The sequence below is a fragment of the Mastomys coucha genome, unplaced genomic scaffold (assembly GCF_008632895.1).
Source record: "Mastomys coucha isolate ucsf_1 unplaced genomic scaffold, UCSF_Mcou_1 pScaffold14, whole genome shotgun sequence".
NCBI classification, from domain to species: Eukaryota; Metazoa; Chordata; class Mammalia; order Rodentia; family Muridae; genus Mastomys; species Mastomys coucha.
Genome location: NW_022196896.1, coordinates 25,420,595 through 25,437,208, shown reverse-complemented (window position 1 = coordinate 25,437,208; position 16,614 = coordinate 25,420,595). Strand labels below are relative to the sequence as shown.

The window sequence follows — 16,614 nt, the reverse complement described above, 5'->3', positions numbered from 1 at the left end:
AACTCACTCTGTAGACCAGGCTGGCCTCGAACTCAGAAATCCACCTGCCTCTGCCTCCCAAAGTGCTGCGATTAAAGGCGTGTGCCACCACCGCCCAGCTTCATTGGATTTTTTAAGTTTTATTTTGTGGTTGTATTCTATCTGTGTGGGTGCAATTTATGCATACACTGAATTACAACAAATGCCAGTCGGCTTGTTCTTTCCAATGTGTGCACAGCAGGGCTGGACTCAGGTCCTCCAGGGTGTAGCATGCATCCTTACCTGCCAACCTCTGCTGGCCCTCCAACTGTCTAAACTATGAACAAGACAGCTGCACCAGAACTGGCTTTGTCTGAGACACTTTGATTCTGCCAAAGGCAAAGGACACCCTGATGTCTCTCGAAAACAGCAAAGCAAGGAGCTGAGCCTCAGCTTCTTAAAAGGGCCATCTCCACTGTATGTGACAGAGAAAGACCCAAAGCTCAAGTGTCGGACATCTCCCTTTAGAAAATGATGCTGGAGCCAGGCAGTGGTGGCGCATGCCTTTAATCCCAGCACTTGAGAGGCAGAGGCAAGTGGATTTTTGAGTTCGAGGCCAGCCTGGTCTACAGAGTGAGTTCCAGGACAGCCAGGGATACACAGAGAAACCCTGCCTAGGAAAAAAAGAAAGAAAGAAAAAAAGAAAAAAGAAAAAATGAAAGAAAGAAAATGATGCTGGTAAGCTAAGAGTTTGCTTTTTTAACCAAGACACTTGAGGTCTAGAACAAGAGTACACATGTCCAGTAAGTGATGTTGGCGATGCATGTTTTTCTGGAATGTTACAAGTCACCAATATGTAATGTGGTCCTGAGGATGAACACAACTTGAATGAGAACATCGAGGAGGGTGTAGAATCGGGAAGCATTAAGGTTGCAGCTCTTACTAGTTTTGTATGGCATTAACTGGGCTTTCACATGATAGTTTGTTTTGTTTTTCCCAAGACGGGGTTTCTGTGTAACCCTCAGTAGAGCAGGATGGCCTCAAACTCAAAAGATCCTCCTGCCTCAGCCTCCAAAGTGCTGGGAGTGTACCACTACAGGCAAGTCATACTATTTTTTTCTTGTTTTTGTAACAGAATCTCACTTTATACCTCAGTCTGACCAACTTGGAACCCTCTTGCCACATCCTTCTATCAAGATAATCATGTCCAGCTCACTGTCAAGTACAATGAACGGGCAAGAAGATGCAAACACTGGAGCTGGGAAGGCTGTACTGGCTGGTTGTGTGTGTCAACTTGACACAGGCTGGTGTTATCACAGAAGGGAGCTTCAGTTGGGGAAGTGCCTCCATGAGATCTAGCTGTGGGGCATTTTCTCAATTGCCCCTTGTGGGTGGTGCCATCCCTGGGCTGGAGGTCTTGGGCTCTATAAGAGAGCAGGCTGAGCAAGTCAGGAGAAGCAAGCCAGTAAGAAACATCCCTCCATGGCCTCTGCATCAGCTCCTGCTTCCTGACCTGCTTGAGTTCCAGTCCTGACTTCCTCTGGTGATCAACAGCAATGTGGAAGTGTAAGCTGAATAAACCCTTTCCTCCCCAGCTTGCTTCTTGGTCATGATGTTTGTGCAGGAATAGAAACCTGACTAAGATAGCAGGCTCAGTCAGTAAAGCACACTGCACAACCACGAGGAGAGTTCACGTTCTTAGCTCCCACATAAAAAGCCAGGGATGGTGGCACCCACTGCAATCCTGTGTCACAGCTGTTCAAACTTCCAAACCTCAAGAGAGCCTCATTCCCTGAAAGCTTTTGTGACTTTGTATGTAAACTAGGGCAAAGGTCCTCCGACTTATAAAACAGGCAGACCTCCCTACTTCTTGCCCCCATCACCACGTACCTTCTCAAAAACAAAAAGAATGCAAACATGGAGATTAAGCAGGCAAGTTTTATTATCAATGTAACAATTCTACAAAAAAAAAAAAAAATGCAGTAGTAGCATAGTAAGCATGTCTGCCATCTTAGTCCTTCAGGGCTTCAGCAGGAGTGGCTTAAAGTATGGAGCAGTAACTTTTTTCTTGGTTATCTCAAGTGCCAGATTTCACCAATTTTCACACCAAATCCCTTTCTTCTTTCTTCCCACTGCAGTTGAAGGGCTATGGTTGGGCAAGTGAGGGGGTAATGCTTGACTCTGCAGTCAAGTTGATGATGCAAACTAAAAATAGCAGCCACAACCTAGGCATTGCACCCAAGCAAAGGACAAGAGTCACAAAGAAACGTGTGTTTAATCAAATCACTTTCTTGCTGAGTTACATCAGGCAACTGTACTAGCTAGTGCCAAATACTGCATGCACTCTGGCCCAAAACACAGCTACACAAGCTGTACTAAACACTGAGCGTTGCTGCCGCTCCAACTGTATCCATGTTTACCTCAGGCCAGCATGCCTACACTTTTAAAGGTTTTAATTACTCGACAGTTGACGCATTAGAAAGAAAAGGGCTATCAATATATACAAGCATTCACTTTGGTTAGTATATTGCTTTCTGGAATACACTGTTCAAATAGTCTTATTTTTGTGACATTAAAAGCTATGGAATTTCTCTTACTAAAGTCCAAACCATCAACAATGAAAAAAGCACAATATAAAATAATACATATGAAGCCAAACATTCAGTTACAGCTCAAACTAGGAACTACTAACTACATGTAGCTGCTTCATTTTTGGTTTCAAATTTTGGCCCCTACTTTATTTACAGCTGGTACCTGCAGAGAAAAACACTCAAACCCTTAAACAAGGTGTGTGTGTGGAAGGGGAATCCTCAGGTGCATGTGTGGAGAGGACACAAGAGGGACAGGTCTACAACCCAGGGCTCAAGTATGCTAGGTAAGCTCTTCACTACTGAGCTACAGGCCCAGCCTGCCTGAGGTGTTTTAAAAATATTTGTTTTTAACTATAAGGCACTATGATGGCCTATTGAAGAAAACTAATATTTAGGAAAATATTAGTTTTATTCCTTTTTTTAGTTTGGGATTTAAGTATTCTAAGAATATACACTTAAATTACTTGGCAAGAGGGTTTTATTTTACAGAAAACAGGGAGACAGAAGAGTGGGAATACACAATGAAGCTTCCGTAGCAATTAATGGTGGATGGTGGATGCTAGTGGAATGTATTTTACTCCAAGACTTCAACTTAGGAAATAAATGATGCCATGTTAGCTGGAAGTGAGACCTCTGACTTCAAATTCACATTTAAATTCCTGTTTGCACTCAGCAAGGAGCCAGGTTCCAGTGTGCTGCCTGCTATAAAGATTTGTCTTCGCTTGCTTCACTTTTTTTTCACTCCAGCAAAAGATAAGGCCCAAGCCTACTGTCCAGTCGTGTTGGCTGAGAATACTGCAGCCTGAGTGTAGATAAACATCCCCTGAAATTGCTAGAAGTTCTCTTGTCTGATTGTTTCAGGATCACCATACGTCTTTCAAACACTGAAGGGGAAAAAACAGTAAGTAAGTATTACAACCTCTAAGCTTAATTTTTCAAATTCTTAGGAGATTTAAGATCAGATATTCCCAGTTTCTATCAAACAGTGGCATTCACAAAGGCAATGATTTGAGAGTTTAATACTTCCTGTCATACCCATGCTTTGTATTTAACACACAACCCTGCACCTGCCAAACTCAACTTGGTTCCAATTTTACCCACTTTTCCACGAGGGTCAGTGTTGTAATATTCTTCTAGCACTAGACATTCAACTCAATATTTCAGGATTTATACAGAGCTGCAGTGCCAGGCACAGTGGCAAAAACCCTTTAATCCATGGGGAAGGGGAAGCAGGAGAATTTCTCTGAGTTCCAGGACAGTCAGGATCACACAGAGTGACCTTGTCTCAAACAAACAAACCTAAAACCAAAACTAAAGTTAACAAAAACAGGTCTGGAGAAATGGGTCAGTGGTTATGAGAGCTTGCTGCTCTTTCAGAGGACTAGTGTGGCTCTCAGTACTCATAGTAGGCAGCTCACAGCTGCTTGTAACTCCAGCTTCAGGGGTTTTGTTGGCCTCTGCAGGCACCCATATATCACACACTTACACACACACACACACACACACACACACACGGACAATTATAATAAAATCTTTAGTTCTACTATGAATTTCAAATAATTTCTAATAAAAAAGTTAAAGTCAGTAAGCAGCACTGAGGTCTGCCAGATGGCAGACAGGAGCCCTCTGCCAGTGACTGACTGACTAGCACTTCAGTCCATCTGTTCGCTCCAACACTCTGTAGGTCTCAACCTATTTGGCAAACCTCTATCTCCAAAAATGATTTACATTATAATTCATAACAGCAACAAAATAACAGTTATGAATGAGCATCAAAACACAGGGAGCTGTATGAAAGGGTGAGAACCAATGTTGTGGATTACCAGGCTACATCCACGAGGTTGACTTATTTTATTACTACGGATCAAAGGCAGGTAGGTCGTCACACACACTAGGTAAGTGCTACTGAACACGCCCCCCAGTCCTGGCAGCCGCCTTGAAGAGGGGGAAGTGGGGCAGACAAGAGGTTATCTTGCTATGTTGGCATAGCAAACCATCTATACTTATGGATCCAGATTTATAAATTCAAACAGCTCATGATGAACACTCAGACAGGAAAAGCATCCATCCTGATCGCGTACAGACTCTTTTCTGGTCATTATCCACTCCAACCCCACCTCTTTTTTTCTGGTTTTTCAAGAAAGGTTTCTCTATGTAACAATCCCAGCTATCCTGGAACTCACTCTGTAGACCAGGCTAGCCTCGGACTCAAGAGTTCCAATTGCCTCTACCTCTTGAGAACTGGGATTGAAGTCAAGGGCAACCCTGTCTGGCTTCCCCTTTTCTTTTAAAACAATTTCTTTTATTATATTTAGTTCTATGCACTCATATGTGCTGTGTGGGAATATGTGCGTCTGAGTGGAGGTGACTGAGGAGGCCAGAGAACCTCCTGGAGTTGAAGTTACGGGTGGTGGTGAGCCCAACATGGGTACTAGGAACCAAATGTAGCTTGTCAGCAAGAGCAGTATGTACTCTTAGAAACACTGAGCCATCTCTCCAGCCCATCTTATCACTGTTCTCCAAGCAAGCAACCAGTGGGAACAGCAGCAAGCCAGGCCAGGTGTGGTGGTACAATCTGTAAACTCAGCACTCGGTAACCTACGACAGGGGACTGCCCCCAACTCAATGCCAGTCTGGGCTATATAGAATGTACCAGAATAGCCAGAAGACACGGAACATTTGTGTGTGAACATTTACTTTGCACTTTACTAGTACTAGTCCAGAAATAATTTAGATTATACGAGAGGATAACGTGGGCTGTAAGCAGATGCTGGGTGGCTTTATGAAGCCCTGGACCATCTGTACATTTCTGGTACATGAGGTCTCAGATCCCGAGGGCTGGTTTGCACGGACAAACCTAGGATAAAATCTTTACACACACGTAGCTTCCCCCCAAGCTGTTTTATTTACATGATATATAGAACAAAACCAAAAATACTCAAGTTAAAAATAAAAACTGCTGGCATTGTGCACTTTTACATGTAAATGAGAAACAGATAAAAAGTTAGAATGGAAATGGTTCAAACATCATTTCCTGTGGCCACTTTGAAAAAGTGTCAAGACTAAGTAACAAACAACAATAGATACAATTTAAAATCAAGTATTCAAAACAGAACCAGTTTGTTAGCATTCATGTTTAAAATGTGGTTTAAATCAAGTAACTTGGTGCTCATCATAAAACACTAGACATGGAAAAGCTCCTTTGAACACACACAAAAAATACAGCTAATAAAATCTGTCAATTATTCTCCACAGTCACCTAATTCTCTACTTCTTCAGCCAACAACACCCTAGTTCTCCTTAAAGAACTCCTTCCTCTCCCAGTGCTAATGCCACGGAGAGGCCATTTTACCACCAGATAATAGAACAACTCAGACAGCCGATGAAAGTCCTGCATAACCCAGCAGGTTGAGGTTGTCGTTAGCCACGCCAGTGAAACCCAATTCCTGGTTTGCTTCTGACTCTTTTAAAAGTTGGTGATGGGCATGTCATGATGGGAGGTCAGTCAGTTCCACCTTCCTAGTCCCAGCTCCTTAGAATATACTAAACATCATTGTGGGCACCTAGAAGATGATGTCCATCCTAAGTGTCCTTGTGTGGAAGGGCCAGAATTATTATTAAAAGGACATTAAGTGTTTGGCTCCCTCAGACCTGCTTCTTGACCGCAGTGATTAATGTCACTGAGTTAATGTGTTAATGGCACTCCAGTACTGAGTACGGAGGCTGCAGATCCTTACAGCTAGCAGGAAAGTGAACCTGAGGAGACAGAAAGTTTCCTTGTCTCCTTAGCAACCAAAGCAAACAGTATGATCCAAAGATAACTTTTAAAGTTTTAAATGCAAACATTCAAAATTTGTCTTTCCTTTCTGGTAAGATGTATGTTAAAACAGTTTTTTATTTTGTCATACACTATCATTAAAGTATTATATACACAGGAGAATTTTTTTTCCTCTTCTTTTTAGAAACAAGCTGGCCTCATGCTGCAGACCAACCTGAGGCTGCCTAGGAACTCACTAATTAGCCAGGTGAGCTTTGAACTTCTTCCAAGATCTGAGATTAGGTGTGAATCACTATGCCCACCTGGTTACTTTGGGTTTTGTTTAGTTTTTTGAGAGAGGGTTCTTTTTGTGTAGTTTTGGCTGGTCTGGAACTCACGGAAATCCTCCTGCCTCTGCCTTGTAAATATCAGAATTGTGAACATGTACTAACACACAGAGCTTACACGGGATTATTAACGATAACTGGATTCCAACAAGTATAAAACATTAGCCTGGGTTATATAGCAAGACCAGGTCCCAGCAAAACAAAAACCAGAATCCTAAAATTCTGATAAACTTTGTTTCTTTAAACACTTTGTAGCACAAGGTGGACTGGAACTCACATTATCCATCCATTGGCCATGCCCACCTGGAGTTTTTTCCAGTGCCTGTTTCAATCTCTCAAGCACAGGGATTACAGATAGAGTCATCATAAAGAATGACCTCTTCCGGCCTCTGTGGGCACTGGGCACGAGTGTGGATCAGACATACATGTAGGCAAAATGCCCATTCACATAAGATAAAGTAGTGCATATGTAACAAATTCTATGAAAGGAATAGAAAATACATTTCTAATGTTTGGAGAGAGCAGCACAATAGCAAACGGCAAAAGCAAACAGAGAACTCAAGGAGCTTAAGATCTAAAGTGGATGGGAGACCAAGAGCACAAGCTGGCGGCATGCAAGGATTGTAAACAGAAAATCTTAAATAGATAGAGGCACATTAAAGGGACAAGCTAAGCAGAAGGAGCTCCTCCCACCACAGGCAAAGACAGCCCAAGCAGCGCAGACGGTAGAACTGGACTATCTCCCAGCAGCAAATAACTACGCAAGAACCAATACTGGGAGAGAAATATGGCTGAGCACCATGGAAGCAATTCCCAGTGACACACTAGGAAACCTTTTCCTGGCTTGCTGGCAGGAGAGGGATTCTCTTCCAAACAGCACGAGGAAGAAACAATTCCGGCCTCCCAGGTCAGTGGGCTAAAGTGATATGCTTTTAACACAGGGCCTCAGACAGGGCAGACCCCATTCCCACTTTGAGCAATATAATGATCCTTTACGAGGCCCTTGCTACCGTAAAGTCTCATTGAAAAATGCAGATCCAAAACTCGTCCCTTGCACCCTGGAATTATCCTCAGAATGAGGAGCCACACATAGGTTCCCATTTCTCAAAGATGGAACACTGGCACTTCCATCACCAGCTTAGACTCCATATGATTGAAGCTCACAACTGTGAAAATAATAACTAAATTGGAAAACAAAAAGTCTAGAGACCCAACAACCAAACTGAAGAACTAAGCCACACTAAGAATCCCTGGATGTGGCCCCGGGAAACTCCTTGGGCAACCATAGAGTGATGGTATCCTAGGAAAACTTTTGGATTAATAAGGGAGGGATCCCTCTTGACTATAGTCCACTAATTCTATCAGTATTTTTCCCTCTAGCTTTAGATTTAAAGGAGAGAAAAAAGACGTACAATGAAAGCTTTTCAATAACTTTGGAACGATGCTTTTTTTTTTTTTGGTTTTTCGAAACAGGGTTTCTCTGTGTAGCCCTGGCTGTCCTGGAACTCACTCTGTAGACCAGGCTGGCTTTGAACTCAGAAATCCGCCTGCCTGTGCCTCAAGTGCTGGGATTAAAGGAGTGCGCCATCACCGCTCGGCTTTAACATGAGGTCTTACAATGTTTTCCAGGCTGGTGTCAAACCCCAGCCTAGCTCAAGTGATCTTCCTGCTAGGAATAACAGGTTATGTGTAACTGTATCTGACTAAGGTGAATGCTAAAATTAAGAAAAAAAAAAAAAAAAAAAAAAGATATATTTTTTTTCTAGAATGGTGACTTTTTCTTTTCTGTAATATTTATTTTGTGTGTAGAGCACATGGAGAAGTCAGAAGAGTCAGGTCTCAGTTTGTACTATGTGGGACTCAAGGATCAAATTCAGGGTACAAGGTTCAACAGCAAGTGAGCCATCTGGTTAGCCATTTTAAATTAAACAGGAAGAGGAGGAAGAGAAAGGAAAGAGGAGGAGGGAGAGGAGGAGGGGGGAAGAGGGGAGGAAGGGGAAGGGGAGGAAGAAAAACAACAACAAAAGCACTCAACCTATCCCACAACTGAGCAGTGAACAAATGTCCAAGAAGATTAAGATTACTCCACAGTATTCACAGCAGCATACTCTCTCACTTACACACACTACACAATACTGTGTTCTTGGATTACAAACTTCATTCCCATCCAGATTCCCTCTAAGTCTTCTGACACACACCACAGCCAGGCGAGGGGAAACAAACCCCTCACCTGCCTCCTAGAGAAACGGCAGACTCTTGGCTTCTCTCTCTGGGCCTCTGATTTAGCTTTCATGGTATGTCCTTACCTTCTTCTCTGAGGACGATCTAACTGCTGGGGCCCTTAAATACAAACCCATTCTTTGGGTACAGTCCTGGCCTGGTCATGTGTGTGTACAAGTCCATCCTCGGTTGCATACTAAAATGCAAGTTGAAACAAACAAGATCAAAAGGTGGACAGCCTATCACTGTGGATGTTATTTTAAACTAAATATATCAACAAAAGTATATGACATTTAGAACCTGGGCAATGACACTGTTAGAAGCCACACATTAATTTCCTCTCAATGCTTCATTTATTTATCAAAATCCCTTCTAGGAGAGAAGTTACATTGAATATATATTTTAAAAACTGGAACAAACCCACCAGACCAATTGAGGAGGATCAAATCTGATCTATTTTTTAAACATGTATATGTATGTTTTATTTGTGTGTACATGTGCAGAGCAGAAGAGAGGCCATGGATCCCATAGATGGTTTTGAACAGCTAGGTGGGTGCTGGGAATTGAACTCAGGACCCCTGGAAGGCCAGCCCAAATAATAAACTTTAGGTATGACAGGATATTACTTATTTGCTCATCAACTACTTTGTCAGGCATTATACATTAAACCCCTAAAACCAGTGAATTTTAAATAGATCTGAAATAAACTGCTAAAATAAATTCTTTCTCTTGAATACTTAATAAAAATGTTTTATATAAGTCATCAAAAGACACAAAGTCAGAATGCTGAGGAGGAAACCCAGTTAAGGACTGACAGCCCAAGGCCAGAGTAGTGCCTAATGAAAAGAGCCGACATTTAAGGTACGGAAGGACCCAAGAGCCATCCGGGTAAGCAACCCACCATCCCAAATAAAGTATCTTTACTTTATTGACCAAAACAATCCTCACACTGCCAAATGTTTTCAGACTGTTTCACCTTCAGAATTCCTGCTCCCCTCCCCTCCTTCCACAGCACATTCACTTCCTTCAGCTCAGAAGGAAGTGGGTTCTCCATATGATAGGCCTAGGATGACCATGAACTTCTGATAATTCCTGCTTCTATTTTCAAGTGCTGAGATTATGGGTGCCTGCCACCATGTTGGTTTTATGAGCTGCTGGGGCTGAAATTGGAGCAAGCACTATGTGTCCATTCTGTTTCTTTGCGGTTTTTTTTGTTGTGATATGCCCTAGACTAGCTTCAAACTTCCTGTCTGAGCCCTGGGATAACAATGTGTGCCGCTATATCCATCCACAACAGGTCTGATATGAGAACTCTAAGTCCTATTATCTTACTTTGCCCATCAGATTTCTCCCCACTTAAAAAATCCTTGCTCTAAGCTTGGGAACCTCGTTCCTGTAAGGAGGAAATTCACAAAGCTGCAACAGTTTTGAGAGAAATTTTGCTGAAGTAAATGGGGGGAAATATATCTAAATTCTTTAACGATTATGTTTCTATTTCTCTCCCCCCCCCATTCCTGTTTTTTATCAAGACAGGGTCTCACCATGTAGTTCTGGTTGTCACTATGTAGACCAGACTGACCTCAAATTCAGAGATCTGTCTGCTTCTGCCTCCACCCTTGAATGCTAGGATTAAAGGTGTGTACTGTCAGACCCAACTAAGAGAATGTGTTTCTAAAGTGGCATTTGCTATTGTGATAACCCAAGTTTTATATTTGTTTAAAAGATAAGATTGGACATCACTGGCAAATTTCATTTATACAGCCAATTATTTCTTAGATATTTGCTTAATTATACCAATATAAACAATCATATAAAAGTCATCAGAAAGAACCAGAGATAAAATTAAAACAAATCATTAAGATTAACAATACTAGCTGGTTGGTGGTGGTACACACCTTTATCTCCGTACTTGGGAGGGAGAAGGATGTGGATCTTTACATAGTGAGTTCCAAGCTAGCCAGGGCTACATACTTAAATCCTGACAGAAAGAGGGGTAGGGGAAGATGAACAGATTGTACTCAAGGGAACAATTTTTAAGAAGTCATCTGCAGATTTTACCTCCAAATCTAAGGAATCTAGGACCCCATGGTGATATCTGTTCCCTGAACAGTAAAAAGGCTAACAACAAATAAAAGGGTGTGCAGTTTTAAAAAGACAGTAGAAAAATCTAAGTTTTATGTAAGAAAGAAAAAATTGGGATGGATATAGATTTGAATGCATGCCTCACAGCTTAAAATATCGAAGCACATACTGGAACTGCAGGTTTGGGTAACTGAGGTCTCAATATAATCCTGACTCACTGATCCAGTTTATAAATTCTAAATGCTTGCCACGAGTGTGGTGTACTTGAGAAGCAAAGCCAGGAGGATTGTGGCAAGTGGAAGGCTAGACTGATCTATACAGTGCTATAGAGGTCAGCTGGACTACATAAGAATGTGTCTTAAACTAATGCAATAAAAAAACAAAAATTCTAAATACTTCCAAAATAAAAATCATATATCAAGAAAAGAAATAAGGTAGCAGAATTGGGCTTTTGATGACAGAGAGCTCTAACCAAGAATGACTCTAGGAGCTACTCAAGAGTTATTTGGTATAAATTTTTTCATTTTATCCCATTTTTGAAGCATGTCAGACTTTTAAGTCTTCCCAACTTTTTATTTATTTTGTATGTGCATGTGTGTGCACACAGGCACGTTTCACACACGAGTGTGATGTAGCACACAGTTGGAGGTCATAGGACAACCTTTAGGAGTTTTTTTTCTCACCACAGGGGCTAAGGTAGTCAGGCTGTAAACCCCCTAGCTATCTTGTCAGTCCTGTGCCAGGCGTTTCATCATCAATCTAGAATGATCCCGATTATGTGTCTGAGGGGAAATAAGTACCCACAATTACCAACCATGATACTTCCTCCATAAGATTAATTTTGGCTAATCTCATTATATGTGTGTGGGACTGCTTCACTTTATTCAGTATGAAAGTAAATGAAATTGGTGGAACCAAGCTAAACCATTAAGCCCAGCTGACCATTAAACTTGAAAACCACTCAGAGTCTCTACAATGGGAAAAGCACAAGCATTTCTTCCGTAAGATTGAATAACCTTTTCAATCCAATTCCAGAAAAACTGTGATTTAATCAGAGAAAAAGAAGGTCTTTAACATAACCTTTTAACCCTTTCCAAGTCCTCCAGCAGCTAAATAATCATCTGGACAAGAGTAATGAGCTACTGACCATGAGAGCTGAGTACCAACTTCCAAAGAACGTGTAAGTTAAGAAGAAAGAAAAAGCGACTTCAGTCCTTAACTTTTCATCAGTCCGACTTCCTGACTAACGTAAAATATTTCTTGCATGTTAAGTCTTCAAGATAATAATGGTTAGGGTGGTGGGCAGAGATCTACCGAATCAAACACGGTTTTACCTAAGATCACACCATCCCTAAGTCACGTACGTGGAACTGCCTGTGTAGACACAGCTTGCCCACAATGTGCTGTGCATGCTCAGAGGCATCTCAGGGCTTTGCTATTCAGAAGGCTCAAGCTAATTTCAGCTCTAGGAGGAAGGAGGACTGCTTTTGCTCACAGACCAGTAAGACTACAAGTTACTTGGTTTTAGGCTTTATAGGAAGAAAAAAACCTGACTTAATCAAATGACTTTAAGAAGGAATGGGGTTTGCTTAGATGAACCAAAAAGAAAAGGTAATATTCACAGTTACAAACCTATCAGGAAGAAAAGCCTGTTCTTAAAGACAAGACAGTGATGGATACATGCAGCAGGCAAAACAAACAAAACAAAACAAAACAAGATGAAAGCAAAGGGAGAAAAACCAGGTCACTCCATGAAGGCCAAGAACCCACCCCAGTCCAAGAATCAAAACAAGACTGTTGGTTGGGGTGTCTTTTTTTCATCTCCAAGGTTAGGCAGATTTTTCATTTTTATTTTTCCCTGGTGCAATTAAAAGAGGCTTTCTGATTTTTAAATACTCAAGTGGACAGTCCATGCTTAAATGTTCCTATTTATTTGTTTACTCTAATTATTTATAGTATTGGAGATTGGAAACACTTATCGATATCCTTACCACTCCTTTATTTATTTTAAAAATTAAAATTACCTTCATTTATTCTTCTGTGTGTTGGGGGTGTGCTTATGCCGTGTGTGAAGTCAGAGCACAACCTTCATGAGAGAGCTCTCTCTTTCTCTCTCTCTCTCTCTCTCTCTCTTTCTCTCTCTCTCTCTCTTTCCATCATGTGACTCTCTCAGGGATCAAATTCAGCTCACCAGGTCTGGGTAAGTGTCTTTTTCCCACCTCTGTTTCTTGAGACATGGTTTCTCTGTGAGGTCCTGGCTACCCAGGAACTAGCTCTGCAGAGCAGGCTGGCCCTTGAACTCAGAGATCCAGACCCCTGCCTCCCTACTGCTGGGATTAAAGGAATGCACCACCACTGCCTGTCTGGAAAATAAAATAAAATTAAGGTGATGTGTATGTAGTGCTTGTCTTTAATCCCAGCCCTTTGGAGGCAGAGGCAGGCAGGTCTCTGAGTTTGAGCCTGCTCTATACAGCGAGTTCCAGGACAGCCAAAGCTACTTAGTCTAAACAAAACAAACTTATCTTATGTGTATGCATATTTTGCCTGCATGCATGTATATACATGAACATACACATGCTTGACGCCCCTTGAAGCCAGAAGAGGGCACTGGATCTCTGGAGCTGGAGTTCCTGATGGTTGTGAGCTGGCCATGTGGGTTTTGGGAACTGTACCAGTGCCTTCTCCAAGAGCAGGAAGCACTGTCATCACTAGCAGGCGAACCATCTCTTGAGCCCTACTATTTTACTTTATCTACTTTTTTGAGACAGTGTTCCACTTTGTGGCCTCGGCTGGCCTTGACGCCTTTTCCTATACTATTATGCTTATCTTGTAAGTCAAAGAATTAACAGACAATTTCAAGGAAAAAGCATCCTTACTTAGTCAGTGCTGTCCCCTTCATGAAAGCACCTGTCCTGCTGCCTGCCCTGACAGATAGAGACGGGGATGACATAACATGAATTTTGACACCACAGGAAAGCCCTCATCGTGGCAAGAGGATGAACTTGGAGGTAGGTCCATCAGCAGACTCACGAGCTGAGTTTCAGAGAACCAGTGTCTTTCCTAGCTGCATTCTTTTGGCAAATGGACTTTAGTAATAGAGGGCACTGAGGATTTTTCTTCTTCAAGCTACTGACCTGGTAACCTTGGAAGAAGTTAAGAATTTCCTTAACTCCAGTATTGTAGGCCAGGCCCTGCATTCTGACCACCGTGCCAGGCTGGGGCGGGACACTGCTAAGACTAGCAGCTGAAGGGAAGTAGCCAAGACTACTAGGCGAACCTGGGGGGCTAAAGGGAAAGAAAGCACAATGAACCAACAGGAACACACAATGCTCAATAGTTACTCTAAAACATATCGCTTAAGAAACTGACTTTTTGAAAGTGATGTTTCTTGCGCTCCACTGAGCTATCTTTCTTAAGATAGAGAAGAATGCCAGAGGTTCTGCCTGATGTTTCCCCAGCAGCCAAAGGAGAGGTAGTGGGTTAGATGCAGGACTTTCCCCAATCTCTAATGTTCTCAAAGGGAAAGGACAGGAGAACTAAGCCTTTTCAAGCCACTCAGCCACTTCCAAAGCCCAGACCACTGACAGTTAGTGAGCCAGTTTTCAGGAATATTAAGGCATGAAGAAGAGAAATGGCTATAAAGGACTAATAGGAACCACAGCCAGAGATCAAGTGTCCGAAGTGAACACTCCCAAGAACCAATAACTATCAGTGTGCAGAGGAATAATGAGGCCCAAGATCAACACAGCAGAGCACACCAGGGAACCTGCCAACAGAAGAGAAAAAGAGGGCAAGAAGCTTTACTCATCACCATTAACACCGGGGAGCTGGAGAAGCAGCCTCTAGGTGTTACTGTAGCAATTTCCTCCAGGAAGCAAGAGACCCACGGGGCGGCCTAACTTGTGTAGTGCCTCTAGCAACCTCCACACTTGTCTCAATATTACCTCACCAATCAGCTTTATGGGATTCCCCACCCAACCAGTTTTCTGTAACTGGCCAGATCATTACAATTTGAAATATGAACAGAACATTTTTTAACCCAGTCATAAACTTAAGAAGAAATACTGATTCCAACTTTAGATTAAGAACTTCTAGTCACCTTTCCAAAGGTAACTGTACCATTTCAGAGTATCCACTCTTTTAATTGTAACAAATAGGTTACCAGTTGTGCCTCTAGCCCACAGACTATATTAGTTAGCACAGACCTTTCATTTGTTAAACAGGGATGATCAACACCTTCAGTGTTCACAGCACTGCTCTTCAGATTATGATTAAACACATTCATTAAGATCCTATGACGTCACCTTACTCTTGTTATCACTTATTAAGTAATAGAAACCTGAACACAACACTGGACACACAGCACTGGGCACACAGCACTGGGCACACAGCACCAAACCTTTCAGTCTCTAAATCCTCAACCATGTGACAAATTTAAAACAGCTGGAGAGATCTTTCACTTTCCTGATAAGAATCTGCTTGTGTTCCCCTCCAAATTAAAAATCTAAGACTGAAGAAAGCCAAATGTTACATTCCTGTGCCAATATATTTAAAAGCAACCCAAGTGATTCCAATGAAAAACAAAACTGAAATCACTGCTTAAAAGGCTTGTGCAACCAACACTAGAAACAGGGTGTGTGTTGAACTGAATTGAATGCCCTTCAAGCCAACACCTCGGCACTTTATCAGATGAGAAAGACCTTAAAGTTAAATAATTTCCTATTGAAAGCATACCAATTAGCACTTTGTCAAACTAGAAAAACCACACCAATTTCCTCTGTTTTGTTAGACAGGGTTTTCTGTGTAGCTCCGGCTGTCCTGGAACTCACTCTGTAGTCCACACTGACCTCAAATTCAGAGATCCACCTGTCTCTGCCTCCCAAGTGCTGGAATTTAAGGCATGGACCACCACCAACACCCGGCGGTTTTTTGTTTAATGTTTATTTTATTCATCTGAGTGCTTGGCCTGCACATACATCTATGTACTACATGCATATCTGGTGCCTGAAGAAGTAGTGGGTCTCCACGTGGGTGCTAAGAATTAAACTTTGGTCTTTCAAAGAATAAGTGCTCTCAACCATTGAGCCAGCTCCACTCCGATTTCTCAAGCTTCATGATTTCTTCATATTTAGATTAGTATTCATTAAGTATCTACACATATCAGTTATCTGATGAGACTAATATGCAAAAGCCATGAAACTTTCTCAGTATGTTTTAATAGTACCTACCCAGACTCTTCTAATGAAAGACATGTTTTGTCCTTTCCCTAACACACTTATTTTCATATACTTTCCTTTCATATTTCATTGCTTTTGTCTAAAGGTCTCCTATAAATTAAGCATGGAGTCTTTGTTACCTTCAAACTATATATATGTTTTTTAAAAAGCAGATTAGAAGGCAGTGTGGCAGCTTAGTGGGTAGAAGCACTTACTGTTGAGTCTGAGACGCAAGCCTGATCCCTGGAACCCACATGGAGGGAAAGGTCTGTCTGTCTGTCCTCTGACCTCTACTCCTCGAAATGGAACATACAAACCCACACCCAGGTCAACATCCAATGAATGCAGATGTAATAAAAACTTAACTACAACAGAAGCTTCTTAAACTAAAAACCAAGTAGTCAATACAAGAGCTGGTGAAGTGGAGCAATGGATAAATATAC

At 41.9% G+C, this 16,614-nt stretch overlaps 1 protein-coding gene across 9 annotated transcripts in view; it reads right to left on the bottom strand.

Moving 5' to 3' along the window:
• Window positions 1-3,009: 3,009 nt before the first annotated feature.
• The window catches only part of Esrp1 (epithelial splicing regulatory protein 1), a 50,564-nt gene continuing 36,959 nt past the window's right edge, over window positions 3,010-16,614 (bottom strand). For 4 of the 9 annotated variants that reach the window (XM_031366604.1, XM_031366605.1, XM_031366606.1 and 1 more), the window contains 3 exons: window positions 14,090-14,240; window positions 8,960-9,069; window positions 3,010-3,433 (listed from right to left, as the gene is read on the bottom strand). In XM_031366604.1, coding sequence (XP_031222464.1) covers window positions 8,995-9,069; window positions 14,090-14,240 — 226 coding nt within the window. In that variant the 3' untranslated portion in view covers window positions 3,010-3,433; window positions 8,960-8,994. Of the gene's footprint in view, window positions 3,434-8,959; window positions 9,070-14,089; window positions 14,241-16,367; window positions 16,462-16,614 lie in introns of those variants that run through there. The other 5 variants (XM_031366613.1, XM_031366611.1, XM_031366607.1 and 2 more) reach the window with 4 other exon arrangements.